A 16,235-nucleotide genomic window follows, 5' to 3' on the forward strand; every position below is an offset into this window, starting at 1 on the left:
ACCTATTAGAGATCGTTGAGAATGTTAGAGATGATGTAGTTCTTCAAAAGGCTTTTCATAAAGTCCCTCACCAAAGATTCCTGAGTAAGTCATGGGACAAGAAGAGAGGTCCTCTTGTGGATCACTAAATGGTTAGGAAGCGGAGAGAAGGAATAAATGGACAGTGGAGAGCTGTAGAAAGTAGAGTCCCCCAAGGATTGGTATTGGGACCTCTGCTTTTTAATTTGTCCAGATGTGATTAGAGTTAGGGGTGAGCAGTGAAGTAGCCAATTTGTTGTTGATACTAAATTCTTCAGGGTGGTTAAAAGAAAAAGGGATTGTAAGGAACACTAGAAGGATCTCTTTTGACTGGGTGAATGAGCGGTTTGGCACATGCAGTGCAAAGTAAAGTGTTAAGTCATGCACGTTGGTCATTGGGGCAAAAAACATCTCAATCTCACACATACATTAATGGGGTCACTGATGGTGACTGACTAGGAGTGAGACCTTGAAATTGTAGTGGGTGGCTTGATTAAGATGTTGATCCAGTGTGCAGCAGTTGGGAATGGAAAATAAAACTGCCAATATTTTTATGCCATTATAAACATCTGTGGTTGAGACCACGCTTGCAATACTGGATACAGTTCTGATTACCTCACCTCAGAAAGGCTATTGCAGAGCTGGAAAACGTTCAGAAAAGGCCAAGCAAAATAATTGAAGGTGTGGTGCTTTCCTCTGCTATGAGGAAAGGTTACAATACTTGGGGCTTTTTAGTTTAGAGAAAAGGCAAGTTAGAGGGGACATGATATATAGGTGTACAAAATTATTCTTGGTGCGGAGAAAATGTAGGTTTCTCCCATAATACTAAAGCTCTGGGGCATCCATTGAAGCTGAATGTTGGAAGATCCACAAGAAGTACTACTTCACATAGTGCATAGCTAAACTGTGGAATTTGCTCCCACGATATGTAGTGATGGCCACCAACCACGGTTTAAAATCATAAAGGGTAAGGCTATGAATGACTACTAGCCCTGATAGCTACATGTTACCTCCACTTTTGGAAGCATTATGTCTTTGAATACCAGATGCTGAGCACTGCAGGTGGGGAGAGTCTCTTGTGTTCAGGTCCTGCTTGTGGGCTTCCCATAATGGGTATCAGGTTCCCCACTTTGGGACCAGGATACTGGACTAGATGGGCCTCCTTTGGCCAGATTCAGCTGGACGGCTGTTCTTACGCTCTTGCGTTTTTACAAGGTAATCTCACATGGCAGTTACCCTGGAGATGTGATCAAGCTATAGCCTTATTCTTGTGGTCCACAAAAAACTGTTGAAGCTGCTAGCCTGGAGGCAGATTCAGGCACCCAGAAAACTGGCCCCAACCAAGTAGGCAGGTTGGAGGACCCATAGCAGACTAGTAGCCCACATGACTGACAGGGGCCCCTGTGACTAATCCCCACATGGTGCTCTCTTGAGAGGGAGGCACCTGCCTTTTCCAGGGCTGGTTTTTGGCACTCCAGGAAAAGGCCAAAGCATCAGCCATGTGGATTCAGCCTTATGCACCTCTCCTGCGACATGTAGGAGTGGATTTTCCCCAATGCTTGCCTCGTTCATTCATATTTGCTTTCCTTTTGTTTCAGGAGCTATTGTGACAATCTTGGCTACCATCCATTAAGTGCTGCTGACTTTGGAAAGATCATGAAAAATGTCTTTCCCAACATGAAGGCTCGCCGTTTAGGCACAAGAGGCAAATCAAAATATCCTTTGTGGAAACATTCTCCAACCATTTCTCTTAATGTTTCTGAAAATCAGGGCCAGTGTCACAAGTTGGCATAGCAGGGTATCTGCTGAGGGCCCACAGCCCAGTAGGGGGAGCCCTTGGACCTGTTTCTCCTCTTCATTATTGCAACCCTACTTGTTCACTTGCCTTTTGGTCTTGCACGTAACGATCAGTGGTGGGGAGGAGGAGCAGAAATAAGGTTGCTTGTTTATTATTTCTGTCTGGAAAGAGCAAGCAGGCGATAGTAGTGAGGAGGCAGAAACAACAATGGTGGTCGGGTGGGTAATCTCACTGAGAGAGTGGGGCCCAATGAAGGTGTCTTGCCCTTCAAACCTGTAAAGCTCCTTTCTTCACCCTTGATCTTCTGTGTGGCATGTTTGCAATGTTGTCCTATCCAGAGAGGAAGCTCCATTGACAAAACATACCTTGTATTGATTTTCGTTCTGCATAAGGAACTTCGTATGTCAAAGAAAAATTCTTTCTTCATGAAAGTACTCGTTTGCCGTTATTTACACCTTAATTTTTAAATCACATATTGTTATAGTGGACTTCGGAAGAAAGCTTTTGTACAGATGCCGACGCTTCCCAATCTTGACTTCCATAAAACTGGAGACGGGGTAAAGTTTGAACCTGAGCAATTGTGCCAGGAACCACATCGGCAGAAGGACCGAGACCTTTTAGCTAGAACAAAATAGCAATCGTGGTGTTTGCTCTGTAGAAGTTGGAGCGTTTTGAAGGGAGGGAATTCATTAAGTAGTGAGTGGGATGAAGGAACAACCTTTTAAAACCCAGGAAAGGTCCCTTCCAATATTTGAGCTCGTTACATTTTGCAGACGTTTGCAGTGGGAAGTGAATGATTCCTCTGCCTACAGGCCCAGCTTGATATACTGAATGTGTCTAGTTCACTAATCTGCATCCGAATTTAAGATTTTGTCTATAACAAAAGTGGGGCATTTGTGGGGCCCCTGCAGATATTGCTGGACTCCCAGCTCCCATCATCCCTGACCATTGGCCCTGCTGGCTGGGGCTAAGGGAGTCCCAACAACATCTGGGAGTACAAAAATCTGATAATTTATTGAAATAAATAATCCTAGTTTCAATTTCTTTTTGAATTTAGGAAACAGAGCGTTGATTTTTATTGGGCAAAGGAAATATTGCAGAGCCCCCATGACAGTGTCTGAAATCATCATTTCCCCCCTATATATTCTTTAAAGTGCATTTAAAGGCAAAATCACAGTGAAAAGGCCACTTCAGGTAGCAGGATAAACTGATGGGTCCTGGAAGAATCCTGACAAAATGCTGGCATTCTTTTACTTACCTTAGTATGTTACAGAATGAGTGCCAGGATGCTGGTGGCAAAAGTACTGGGTATTTTATAAGGAAAGCAAAGCCTCTGAGTCTCAACCCTGCTGGGCCTTGCTTAAGCACCTCTGAGTCCCATGCCTGGGATGGACTGAAATGCTGTGCGTTCTCGTGTAGCGCGTTCAGTCTTGTTTCTGCAGCAGCTGATCTCCTTGTTTCTGTTTCAGCTGGAAGGGACGGAGCCTTCTGGGCACCTGCAGAGTGCTGACGAGGAAGTGGTGTCAGCCGCCTGCCAGCTGGTCTGCCAGTGGGCCCAGAAAGTGCTCAGCCAGCCCTTTGATTCTGTCTTGGATCTGGCCCGCTTCCTGGTCAAAAGCCACTACATCGGCACGAGATCCACGGCAGCGCTGACTGTGATGGCGGGTGCCACAGCAGGTGAGGGTGGACCGGCTCCTGGGAAGAGAAGCGGGTGCACTGTCCATGTTGCAGTGGAGCCTGGAGAGTTTGGGTTGCCTCTCCTCTAAATGTGGGCATGCTGGGCCTGTGCTGGAATCGTTTCTCTTGGTGAGGCTCTCATTGGGAAGATTTCCTTCATTCTTGTTGTAAGTCGGTCAGGAACCAGGTTTGGGAAATGAGAGTTTTCGCTGCAGTTAGTCTCCAAGCATTATTGAGTTTACACACACACACTCACACACACTCACTCACTCTCGCTCACTCTGTGTGTGTGTGTGTGTGTGTGTGTGTGTGAGAGAGAGAGAGAGAGAGAGAGAGAGAGAGAGAGAGAGAGTGTTCAGTGTGGTTAAGGTTCCATGACTTTGTACACTGTTTAGAAATACTTTTAATGAAATGAATTTTCACAAGGGGGCCACTTTGGACAAATTCCTTCCTATATGAAATGGTGGATGGTCCAGTCCCTGCAGGAAGATCCTGCTGTTTCAGATCACAATATATCTCACATGTGCATTGACTCAGAGGGCTCACTGAAGCTTCCAAAAAAAGTAGACGGTGTAGCCCCCCCCCATTGTAGCACTGCAGAGTCCATGTGGGGTAAGGGGTGTGCACGATTTACTGCTCCGAGAGCAAGCCCTCCACTCCTTGTAGAGCAAACATTTGGAGAAAAGCATTCCAGCTTAGGTGTGACCCTGATGTGTGGCTTTTCTACATGCGGGGCATTTTATTGTAAGAGAGCAGTAAAGCACGCCGCCTTCCTCCTGAGACAGTAAAGTCTGCGGAGGGCCTTTCTTTGCAAGTGAGTGTGTCTCTTGGTACACAGGCATTCCCCTCTCCGCCTCAGAACGGTTTGGTCTCTCGTCTAGGGCTGCAGCAACAGCTCAGCACAAGCAAAGGCCACCGAGGTGCAGGCATGACGCTGCGGCACGGAAAGGCCAACCAGGTCTTGGGCGCCAACCCAGGAGAGCCCAAAGTCTGGCAGCAGATAAGACTTGACAGTCCCTGGGTTTGCCTGCTCAGCTTCCTATCATGATGTCCATTTTGCAGAGATGAGGGCCTTGTATCTCACCCTCCCATTGATAGTATATAAGGCTGTAGCCCATTGTCCTTTCCCTCCCCCGGTCAACTGGTCACAAAATGTATTCTCAGCCACCTTCTGTCAGGTGTGTGGGATGCTCTTAGGCAGCAGGGGAGCCTCCGGGCCACAGGCTCAGTTAGGCCTGGCTTGGGGTCTCAGTCTGGCCACTTGCCTCACTCCTGACCCCGAATCTGGGACTGGCACAGCCAAGGCTGCACAGGGGAAGCTGGAAGCGTCAGGTGAGCTCCCAGGTGCTCCTGTGCAAGTGGGCCTTCCTCTCAGTGCTGATCCCCACCAGGAATTCCCTCGGGCGTCTGAGGGGCTCATTTCCTCCAGGCAGACTTCCAGGGGCCTCCCGCAACCCTTGCTGAAGGTGTCGCCCTGGGACCAGCCAGCCAGGCGATGGGTGCTGGAGGCACCTCTTCAGAGGAGGCTGCTGCAGCCGCCTGTTGGCCGTTACAGAGACCTCCTTTGAACGTGGACAGTCGTCAGGCACCTGATGACATCAGGCACCAGTTGTGGTGTTACTGATGAGCCTGATGGTGTGTTCCTCTACATACCTGGGGCCACAGTCCACTCCTCCCGTGCAAGCGAATTCAGGCCGCATATGAAGAGTTTGGTGGAGGACTTTGTCGATTCAGCCTTCCCTACGGTGGTGCCCTCCTGCTCTTTTGGTCTACAACTCCCATGAGCCCCAGGATCATGCAGCTGGGCTGGCCAGGGCTGGTGGCAGTTGTCGTCCGAATCAGCTGGAGGGCACCAGCTTGAGAAAGGCTGGTGCTGGTGGGCAGATTGCAGATGCGTTTCCCCCCTGGCCATCTCCCTTTCCCTCTCAGGACTCAAAGGGATCCCCCAGCCTTCTGCGTTCGTTCCTACTGCGGAAAGCCATTCCTTCCAGCCCCAGGCCAAGACCCTGCCCTCCCCGATGGATGCCAAGCAGCAACTGCAGAGGAAGCTCCAGAGGAAGCAGCAGCAGGAGCAGAAGTTGGCGTCGCCGTTGCCGGGAGAGTCCCCGGCCAAGAAGGCGGAGGGTCCCGGGGCCAACGGGGCCACCAGCCTGCCGAACGGGAGCCCGGCTATCTTGTCCCCCCAGCCCATCGGCATTGTGGTGGCTGCTGTTCCGAGCCCCATCACGGTAAGCTCCTAGAGTGGGTGTCGCTGGAGGGGGGCCCATGGCGGACCGACGGCTGGCCGGCCACCGAGGAGTCTTCTCCTGATGGCCTTGTGTGGGTCATGAATTGGGGCGGAGGGGGGCTTGGTTGCTGGGTCAGGTATTAATTTGAGGAAATAATTGGAATTACTTTGTAGATTATTTGCGGGGAGTGAATACATGGAATTGAACTGATTTGGAGCAGGATCTGTTGGGAAATTAATTGGGTTGACGAGGAACTGGGTTTGAGGACAAACTGATTGTGGAACTGGCCTGGGGTTGTTTTGGGTGGGAAGTTCATTGGCTGGCCTTCTGTGACATTTACAGTCTGTACGTATGTAAGAAAGCAGCATTTACAAATGTTATGCAGATGTGTGCATCAGTGGGCTTGTGCCTCAAATCTTTTATACCCCTTGCTGTTGGGATTTGCTCCTCTGCTTCCAGCTCATGTTTGTTGCTGAAGTCATCCAAGGACAGAGTGTTGAGGGCAGGGCCGACTTATCCATTAGGCACAGTGCTTAGGGCCCACAATAATTTTAGGGGCCCACGAAAATGTTTTTATTTCTGTTAAAATCAGAAGAAGAAAAATGAACTTTTAGGGTCGAAAAGCTGATAAGAGAAAAATCAACACATTTGAAATGTGGTGTTGGAGGAGAGCTTTGCGGATACCATGGACTGCAAAAAGGACAAATAATTGGGTGTTAGAACAAATTAAACCAGAACTATGACTAGAAGCTCAAATGATGAAACTGAGGTTATCATACTTTGGACACATCATGAGAAGACACGATTCACTAGAAAAGACAATAATGCTGGGGAAAACAGCAGGGAGTAGAAAAAGAGGAAGGCCAAACAAGAGATGGATTGATTCCATCAAGGAAGCCGCAGACCTTAACTTACAAGATCTGAACAGGGTGGTTCATTACAGATGCTCTTGGAGGTCACTGATTCATAAGGTCGCCATAAGTTGTAGTCTACTTGGAGGCACCTAACAACAAAGGGTCGAAGAAAATCTTTTAATTTTTTTCTCACATCAGAAAAAAATGAACTTTTTAGGGCCCATGAGAATCTATTAAATTTTGCCTAAAACAGAAAAAAATAAAATGTTGAAGTATTTAAAGTTATATCAAAAATAATTTTTAATATTGATATTATTATGGAGGAAGGGGCCCACGAAAGTCATAATGCGGCCCTGGTTGAGGGGAACCAGAAAGGGGGAGGCAAGGACAGGAAGCCTGGCAGGGAGAAAGTTCCTCCCACTGGGAAGGTTGCATGGAGTGAGCGGACAGGTGGGGAGAGGGCCAGCTGAGGATCGACCCATAGAGGCCGTGCCGGGAGCCACAGAGAAGTTGGACTGTCGTGGCAATGAAGAGATCTTTGCTGATTTTGTGAGGGCACTTCTGAGGGTGTGCAAAAGGCAGGCCTCGGAGAGGAGGAAAGCGGAGAGAATGGGCGCGAGCAGCCCCTTCCAGGAGCTTGGAGGTCAAGGGGGGGGGAGGGAGCCTCTTTCGAGGATGGGGAAGAGATGGCGTGGGAGCTACTGGAGAGGTTGCTTATCATAGCGAAAGGGGAAGGACGTGGGCAGGTCAAAGAGTAAAAACAAGGGGGACCTGAGTCAAGCAGGAAGTAGTAGAGGAGGGAGCAGGGACGCTTGGCTGCCGTAGGTGACAGTCTGCGTTTTGGGGTGCTGGGCTGTTGGTTTGAAAGAGGGGAGAGTAATGCTGCCTTGTCCTCTTCCAACAGGTGCCAAGGACCCGGCAGCTGGTGACATCACCGAGTCCCATCAGCTCAGCCGATGGCAAGGTTCTTCCACTCAACGTCCAGGTGGTCACCCAGCATATGCAGTCCATCAAGCAGTCACCAAAGACCCCTCAGAACGTCCCTGCCAGTCCCGTGGGGGACCGTTCTGCCCGGCATAGGTACCCTCAGATCCTGCCCAAGCCGGCCAGCACCAGTGCGCTCACCATCCGCTCCCCGACGACTGTGCTCTTCACAAGCAGCCCCATCAAGACGGTGGTCCCCGCTCAGCACATGAACGTGGTCAAAATGACCACCATCTCTCTTGCTCCAAGCAGCAGCAGCAGCACCAGTAGCCCACCAGTCAAACACGCGCCGTCGGCTGGTGGTGGTTCCGGAGCAGCGGAAGACTTGAGGACTGTCCCGCAGGTCCAGAATGGGCCCCTTGTTTCCCTTCAGCCTCCGAGGCCCAAAGCGAGTGGGGGAGGTGGCCTGGCTCTCTCTGTATCTGCCATTGAGGTCAAAATGGAGCCAGAGGCAGCCGTGGACGAGGCTGTCCTGCGGGGCCAAGAGAATCCAGACACCTCCAAAGCTGCCAAGGTTGCTCTGAGTGCCTTGGCTGGGCAGCAGAGGAGAAGCGAACCGGAAGCCTGGACAGTTCAAGCGGGGGAGGGTTGCAGTGCAGGGAAACGCATGCAGGGCCCTGACCAGAGGAGAGAGGAGGCAGGGAGGAAAAGCCTTGCCCAGCCCCCTGAGTCTTCCCCGGAGACTCACCCAGGCCCACTCCCTCTCTCGGTTGTGGCACAGAGCCTCTTGGGCACCACCAGCAGCACCTTACCTCCCAGTGGCGACAAGGGGGGCAGCAAAAGTCCAAGGAAGCGGCTGCCGTCTGTCTTTGCAGACTCCCAGGGCCCCCCGATCAAGAAGCTCTCTGTGGGGCAGGTCTCTGCAGCTGGCACAGAAGCCCCGAAAGCTAGCGGTGTGAAGAAAGTGCAGCCGAGAGTGGTGGCTCTGGCAAAGAGCGATGGCGCTGCAGGATTTGTCCAAGTGCCCAGCAGTGTGACGATCAAGGTCCATTCTGCAGTGCCAAGCAGCCTGGTGACCCCCCGTCCCCTGGATGGTGGTCTTGTCGTCAGCGACAGCAGTTCTGCTTTAGGACGCCAGCTGGCGCCCTCATCTCCAGAGGTCAAAGTGAAGTTGGAGGGAACCATGTTTGTCTTAGAAAGCATCTCTAAGCCCGATGACAGCTTTAACCCCAACATATGGCAGCATCTCACAGAGAGCTCAGACTTCGCCCCTGTGAACTGTGGGGAGGAACAGCAGCGGCAGCCGGAGGAGGAGGAGGAGGAAGAGGAGGAGGAGGAGGAGGAGGAGGATCTCAGTGTGATGATGCTTGCTGGACACACCAGCTCCGAGACCTTGCCGAAGTCTGTCTGGGAGCCAGTGCACTTTGAAGGGCTCCAGCAGGCAGCCGCCTACGGCCCGCAAGGGCAGAGTCAGGGGCAGGAGCCCTCTTTGGAGGAGCAGCTGCAAGCACAGACTTCAAGCCAGCTAGCTCTGCAGCCGGAGCTCAAAGAGTTTGAGGACACAGCTTCGCAACCCAACGAGAACTTCTTTTCCTTTGACGACGACCTGACCCAGGACAGCATTGTGGAGGAGCTGGTGCTCATGGAGGAGCAGATGTCCATGAGCAGCTCACACCTGTACAGCACGTCCCTGGGAATGGCCCTGCAGAGCCAGGGGGCGGCTCAGGGGGCGCCCTTGTCCTCTCACTCAAGCAGCGCCCACTTCTACCATCCGATCCACAACAACGGCACTCCTGTTCACACCCCCACGCCCACCCCAACTCCCACACCCACCCCGACACCAACATCGGAAATCGTTGCCGGGTCACAAGGTATGTCGCGAGAGAGTCCATGTTCCAGGATGGCCCAGACGACACCTGTGGATAGCGCTTTGGGGAGCAGCCGGCACACGCCAATCGGCACACCACATTCCAATTGCAGCAGCAGTGTCCCACCGAGCCCTGTGGAGTGCAGGAACCCATTTGCCTTCACGCCAATAAGCTCCAGCATGGCCTACCACGACGCCAGCATTGTTTCAAGCAGCCCCGTGAAGCCTATGCAGCGGCCAATGGCCACCCACCCTGATAAAACCAAACTGGAGTGGATGAACACCGGGTACAGCGGAGTGAGTAACCCAGCGGTTTCTAGCCATGGAATTCTCCCAAGCTACCAGGAGTTGGTGGAAGACCGTTTCAGGAAGCCTCACGCCTTTGCGGTTCCCGGCCAGTCCTACCAGTCTCAGACGCGGCACCACGAGGCCCATTTTGGCCGTGTGACCCCAGTCTCTCCTGTCAGCAGCAACAAGCAGGAAGGTTTTGCTGTGCCTGCGCCCCTCGACAACAAAGGGGCAAGTTCCTCTCACAATAGCCATTTCAGGTGCCGGAGTGTTAGTCCTGCTGTCCATCGCCAGCGCAATCTTAGCGGGAGCACCGTCTGCCCTCTCACCAGCATGCCACGCTCCAGTGCAGTGGCAGGGGTAACGTCAGCAACAGTGGCGACGGCCGTATCTTTTGGCAGCCCTGTCACTGTGGAGGTCCACAATGTGTTTACAAACATCCAAGCAGACACGAGTGCCCACAGTCTCGCCCAGCGGAGTCAGTCGGTCCCGTTGACTGTCATGATGCAAACGCCTTTCCCGCCTCCTCAGAAGCAGACCAATTCTAAAAAGATAACAAATGTTTTGCTAAGCAAGCTTGATTCGGATAACGATGATGCGGTGAGGGGCCTAGGGGTCAATAACCTCCCCTCTAATTATACAGCCAGGATGAACCTGACTCAGATCTTAGAGACCTCTTCAGCGTTTCCAAGTGCCAACAGCCAGAACGTGCTCAGTCCCGGCCCTTCAGTTTTTGAGTTCCAAACACCAAGTTACCTCATGAAAAGCAGCAGCACCAGCAGCAGCAGCAGCAGCAGCGATCAGATCCCATTTGCTCCTGGGGATAGCCAAGCACAATTGGAGGCCGGGGAGCCGCCGCCGCTACCGCCGCCGCTGCCGCCGCTGGATTTCAGCAGCACCGTCAAAGACCTCCTGGTGGAGAGCGGCCAGCAGCTGGTGGCTTCTGATCTCAGCAGTGTGGCCTCTGTCTTCTCCAGCGACATCAGGATGGCTTCTGAGCTCTCAGGCAGCATTAATGATTTGAACTCTCTGGACGCAAACCTGCTCTTTGACCCAGCTCACCAGCAAGGGCAGGACGATGAGGCAACGCTGGAAGAACTGAAGAACGACCCCTTGTTCCAGCAGATCTGCAACGAGTCCATTAACTCTATAACTTCGGCAGGTTTTGATTGGATGGAGAGCAAAGACCACCCTGCTGTTGAAATGTTGGGTTGACTGTTTTTAATTAATAAATAAAATAAATGTAATATGTATGTAGCACACTGTTTCTAAAAGACAGACAAGACCCGGCCTTGTATTTGTCTCAGTGGAAGTGCCTCCTGCAGCAGAAACACAGACTGTGACTTCATTGTGGCATTTAAAAAAAATTGCTCTACCAGCTGCTTTATTCTTCAGCAGGGAATATTAAGTCTTATCTATTTTAAAGACATTTCTGAAGGATACAGCCTGATCCAGAGCCAGTATTTGGTTTTAAAATGTTACACACCGAACAGCATTTTTTTCCTGTTGCAAAAGGCAAAGTGGCTAATTAGCATTCAGGGTACCAAGAGTGTAGTGAGTCTAAATTACTAATGAAAGGGGTACAGCCCCCCAAACAGCATTACTGGGCTCTCCCCATACATTTTGGTCAGTGTTGCATTGAGACCCATGTTGTGCTGTTCCTTGGGCTGCCAAGCAAGCTCCATTGGAGCGAATGGAAGTTGCAGAGCAACAGTGTCCGTTGGATCCAGAGTGCCAGGCACACTTGGGTGTGGACACAGGGCTCTTGCCCTGTGGCAGAGGGCACACCCAGCTGTGAGGAGCGTGCGTGCAGAGGAATGGGGAAAGCCACCCAGGAGGCAGAGTTGCTTGTGCATATTAGCACAGATTGCTGGATTGGACGATGACTCAGAGTTGCTGCTTCCAAAAAATTCTGAGCTTGGTACCACCTCCTGTTTTTATGGCTGTTCAAGAAATCACACGTGTGGCTTCGTGGCCACGGATAATGGCTGAGAAAGGCAGTGGCGGCTAGGGGTCACGGCTGGCCACGCAGCTGGAGGTGATGGTGTGAGAACTCTGTCCGACACCAATGCATCTTAAAAAGACGAGAAAGGGCTAACAAGGGGGAGCAGTCGAGAGGAACTATCAAGGAGACAGAAGCACTGAACATTTTATCAAAAAGAAAGCCTCCTTAGTCTTTTTTAGTCATGTGTATCTTCACAATCTCAGCTTAAAACAATATTGTCAGTTTTTATTTTTAATACTGGTTTTAATATCCTTGTTGGAAACTAATTCTGAGCTCCGAGATGTAATAAATTTGTGTTCCGTGCCATTGGACGCCTATTCTGTAGGGGATGTATTAAATTTTTTATTTATTTATCAGAATTTGAATCACCTGCAGTTTGGCCGGAAATTTCCCCAAATTGCCCATCCTTGTTCATAAACGAGACTCGGGTGCAGACAAGTGCCTGCCTCGTTACTGGTGGGCAAGTGCACTGCTCTTTCCTGAAAAGTTGATAGAACCAAAAATAATGGATCTTGGTTGATGGCGCATAAAGATGAATTTTCATAGAGCCATAAGTGCTTACCAGGTGCTGTGGTGTACAGACACGCCTTGGGACTACTTCAGATTCTGGGGCACACAGTCCCCTGGGAAGCTGCCCATCACAAACCCCCTGGAGGTTGATGGGGGAAGGCGCAAGGGTGCCCAGTTGCCATCCATTGAGAGTGGATTTGCCGAGGGGGAGATCCCAGGCGATCGAGCCCTTTGCCTTTCAAAGGGGTTGGGAAGAGAAAAAGGATAGTCATCAACTAACTGGGCCTGACTTATGCAGAAAAAAATAGTATCTGTACCCACCCTGTGTCGAACTTGCCCTCAGCTGGATTTCTTGAGTCATGGCTGCAGGACATGGTTTCCCTGGTGCTTGGAGCCGGCACTGCTTTGGCTGCGTTGCTGTCTCTTTTAACCAGCTCTGATCGTTTTGCATCTGCCAACGTGCAAGTCAAGGGTGAGGGCCAGGAGCTGCCTGGGGTACTAGAGAGAAGCCCTTGCAAATGGTGGTCCATGAGAGTGGGCAAGCAGAAGATCCATCAGCCAGTCATGGCTGGTGTTTGAAATTCTGTCAGACTCTTTGGTCCTGAGCTGCACGTGTGGGAGCAGTTCTAGCGTGAGTGGCTTCCGGGTCACAGGTCTGGTTATTGCATTTTTGGGAAGAGCTTTTCCTAGAGTGGCTGTTCCTTTTTCCATTCAAAGTGCTAGAAACCAGCTTTGTGATGTCAAACGCCGCAATTTCAGGCCCTGCAGAAGGGTTGCCCATGTGATGGGGCCAGCACCTTACTGGTACAGGAGCCATACTTGGCCCCTCTAAAGGCAGGGGGGCAGGGAGCAAGGCCCATGGGGAGTTTCTTGGGCCCTTGTGGTGTGTGTCTGGAGCTATGGCAGTGACTGGAGGCCAGGAGGAGGGGTGGTGGTGTCTGATCTGAAGGGGAGGCCAGAGCAGCGGCTGCCCATCCGAGTGCCAGGGAAGTGGGACAAGAAGAAACTCCCACAGCGAGTGCCATGGTGCACCGATAGAATCAGATGTCTGTGTGGGTTTTGGTTGCAATTTCTAAGATTATATATAGTGTGTGTGTGTTTTCTGAAAAGCCTGCAACTACAAAGAAACGAATTGGGGCTTTCTCTTTGAATTTGGGCTTCGTCCGTGATGTGACGGTGGATCTCAACATTTCCCAGAGCGGCCCTAAAGAAGGTACCCAGCGCAGGCAGGCATATATGGACCCTCCTCCGTTTGAGCACCTTTGCCTCACCAACCACCCTTAGACCCTCTGCCCCCCTCCAGGAGCAGCACCTGCTGGTTTGTCTCTGGTGGTGATCAGGTGCAGCAACCGGGGGGGTGGCAGCAGTTGTCTGCTCGTGTGGCTCACCACCACAGGCCATCAATGGCTAATGCTTCTGATTGGATAGGAGGCTGGTGTCGCTCATATCCAGAGCATTTGCCGGGGGGGCATGGAGACCCTGTCCTGTATTTTGTTGAATATATTGTAGATACAGGTTCAGATTGTTGGATTTAAATCAGTTTTAAAAGTGAAATATCCAAACTATCATGTGACCACTATCATTCTGCCCCCACCCCCAAAAAAGGCTTGCTGCCATAATTTTGAAACACCACTGGAACATAATTGTCCTTTAACTTCATTTAATAATCGAACTAGGAATACTATGATACTTTAAAGTAAATTTAATAGAAGTTCACTTTTAAGGGAGGACCTTGGGAAAGCAGGGGCGCTAAAATGCCACTGTAATGATGTGAGGGCCAAGATGGAGTTGCGATTGCTTTGGGGTCTTGTCCGTGGGATAGCTGTTGTAATGGGCAGCTTGCTGGGGTTCTCTTCCTTGGGCTTGCACCTCCTTTACTCTCTACTTGCAAATAGGGCCTTGCTTCACACCAAAGTATGCAGTTCCCAGGGGAGGCAGGAAGACCCTTTCTATCAGATGGCAGCGCCCCACCACTGCGACAGTCCTAACCCTGCGCTTACATTCTTGGCTTTCTACAAGGATGAGAATTTTATGATGAAATTGGTTCAGAGCGTTGCTCTCTTTAGGAAAACATACTTTAGGAAAGTATTGCCAAGAATATTTTGGATTTGTTTGGCAAGCCCCTGGGACTGTGTGGAGTTCAGCTACTGCACTAAAACTTCTGTTGAACTGTGGCAGGCACATTCCTTAGGATAAATGCAACCATACGGCCCACAGATTAAAAAGAAAGAAAAACAAATGACTACAGAAAACTTTTTAAAACGTATTTCATTATTTAAAGGCAAAATGTCATCCAAATGACAGCTAACTTGTCTTATGTAGCAATGTGCATTGATCTCAATGAGATGTTTCTATTTCTTATTCTCTTACGTGAGAATCTTACAGCAGGAAAAAAACTTTTGTTTGCCTCACCATGTTAATACATGATCACTCAACGTGCATGCGTGTTCTCTCTCTTGACTTAACTTGTACAGTGCTAGGTAGACTGTTGTAACCCACTCTTTTTCGTTTTTAATTTTGCGCTGTATCAGAACTGGTTCTGTGTTAACCAGACAAGCATAGCTGAATCACCAGTTAGTTACATTTTTATGTTTACTAATTCTGCTTAGTTGTTGTTAAATATGTTCTTTTCTCTGATTATTTTTATTGCTACGGTGTTGGGGGAGGGGAACCCTTTTGGCGTGATTTTTTTCATGAGAATTCATGAAGTAAATAATTTGCAAATAATTGCAATAAGCACTGACATTTGAACTGAAGAGAAGGACAGTTTTCCTTGTGCAGTGCATCTGACGTTTATAGAAAGTCTTCTACTGTCCTGTGCTTTCTATAAGGAAAGGAGATATACCCCGTCCACCTTTTCATCAAGTGCACAGGCAGACTCTTTCTCTCCCCGCGTCACCCCCGTGTTTTGTTGTCTGTTGTACCTGCTGAAATGACAGTAGTTGAATATTGCAGTAGCATTTCAGTTAATTTTTTATTGAAAGTGCTCAGAATTTGTTTTTTTAATGTTTTCAGAAACAATAAAACGTTTTATATTAAGCCAGAGCTGAGGAGCAATTTATTCCATACACATGGCTGTTATAAGAAATCACCGGGGTGGGGATGGGGAGGGTCTCTTCCTAATGTTTGGGAACAAAGGATGTGTGCAAACCTGTTCAAGCCCCACAGGAGCGAATGTGAAACATGCTTATACAATAATGAAGGCTCATGTTGACAGAGTGCTTTGGAGCATTCAAACTGCTTCACCTGCATTACCTCAGTAATGGTTGCAAAAACCCTGCAAGGCAGGCCAGCATTATGACATTATAGACTGGTGTGTGTATGAAAGAGGGTGCTGAGGCTGAGACAACAGTGGTTTGCTTAAGGCTGCTTGTTGCTTCCATAGGGGCCTCACGAGTCTCCACCAGCTGTGTTGATTTGTGCCCAAAAACTATATTTGGTTTACCAAAGGCCTGATCCTTGGCTGGGGTTTCACAGACCAGAAGGGAGGGTAAGGTAATGACCAAGGCTGAAGGGAAACAGTAACAAATGGTGGCAGCGGTGAAGAGGAGATAACATTCATAAGTATCTAGAGCAACCCTGAGTTATGAGTTATCTGCAGTGATACAAGGGAGTTGGGGACAGTAAGCACGCAGTCACAGAGGTAACCTGATTGAGACTCAGGCAGAGTCTCTGGGGATACTGGTTATAGGACGTGACTGGTGGTGCTGCCTAGCAGGGGGATCTGGTGAGGTCTATGCTAGAGTGGAGAGAGAAACCATAAGAAAGGACAGTCCGGACTGGTGGAGTCCCTGGTGGTGCCTAGTGACAGGCAGTAGCCACGAGCAGGTAGGAACCTGACAGGGAGAGCCAGGGAAGGGCGTCACAGGGGGCAAGGGGAATCCTGCAACACTGACGGGCTGCTCACAAGATCTGTGGTTTGGAGAGCATGGTCCCTCCGGGCTTCTGTCCAGCGCCAAATAACTTTCGGCTGGCATTCAGTGGCTAAGATTGGGCATGGGTGGGTGAGGGAACAGCAACAAAAACAAGCAGCGGAGGCCTGGCCCAGGCATGCAGTGCTGCAAAG

The 16,235-nt window shown here is 50.2% G+C and overlaps 1 protein-coding gene across 1 annotated transcript in view; it reads left to right on the plus strand.

Annotated features, from left to right (window-relative positions):
- Nucleotides 1–15,208, plus strand: part of RFX7 (regulatory factor X7) — a 56,370-nt gene extending 41,162 nt beyond the window's left edge. Inside the window, exons 5-9 of the mRNA XM_061596056.1 lie at nt 1,617–1,733; nt 2,289–2,373; nt 3,286–3,493; nt 5,423–5,721; nt 7,480–15,208. Of these exons, the coding sequence (XP_061452040.1) occupies nt 1,617–1,733; nt 2,289–2,373; nt 3,286–3,493; nt 5,423–5,721; nt 7,480–10,869 (4,099 nt within the window). The 3' untranslated portion in view covers nt 10,870–15,208. The remainder of the gene's footprint in view (nt 1–1,616; nt 1,734–2,288; nt 2,374–3,285; nt 3,494–5,422; nt 5,722–7,479) is intronic.
- Nucleotides 15,209–16,235: the final 1,027 nt, after the last annotated feature.

Source organism: Rhineura floridana, chromosome 14 (genome assembly GCF_030035675.1).
Source record: "Rhineura floridana isolate rRhiFlo1 chromosome 14, rRhiFlo1.hap2, whole genome shotgun sequence".
NCBI classification, from domain to species: domain Eukaryota; kingdom Metazoa; phylum Chordata; class Lepidosauria; order Squamata; family Rhineuridae; genus Rhineura; species Rhineura floridana.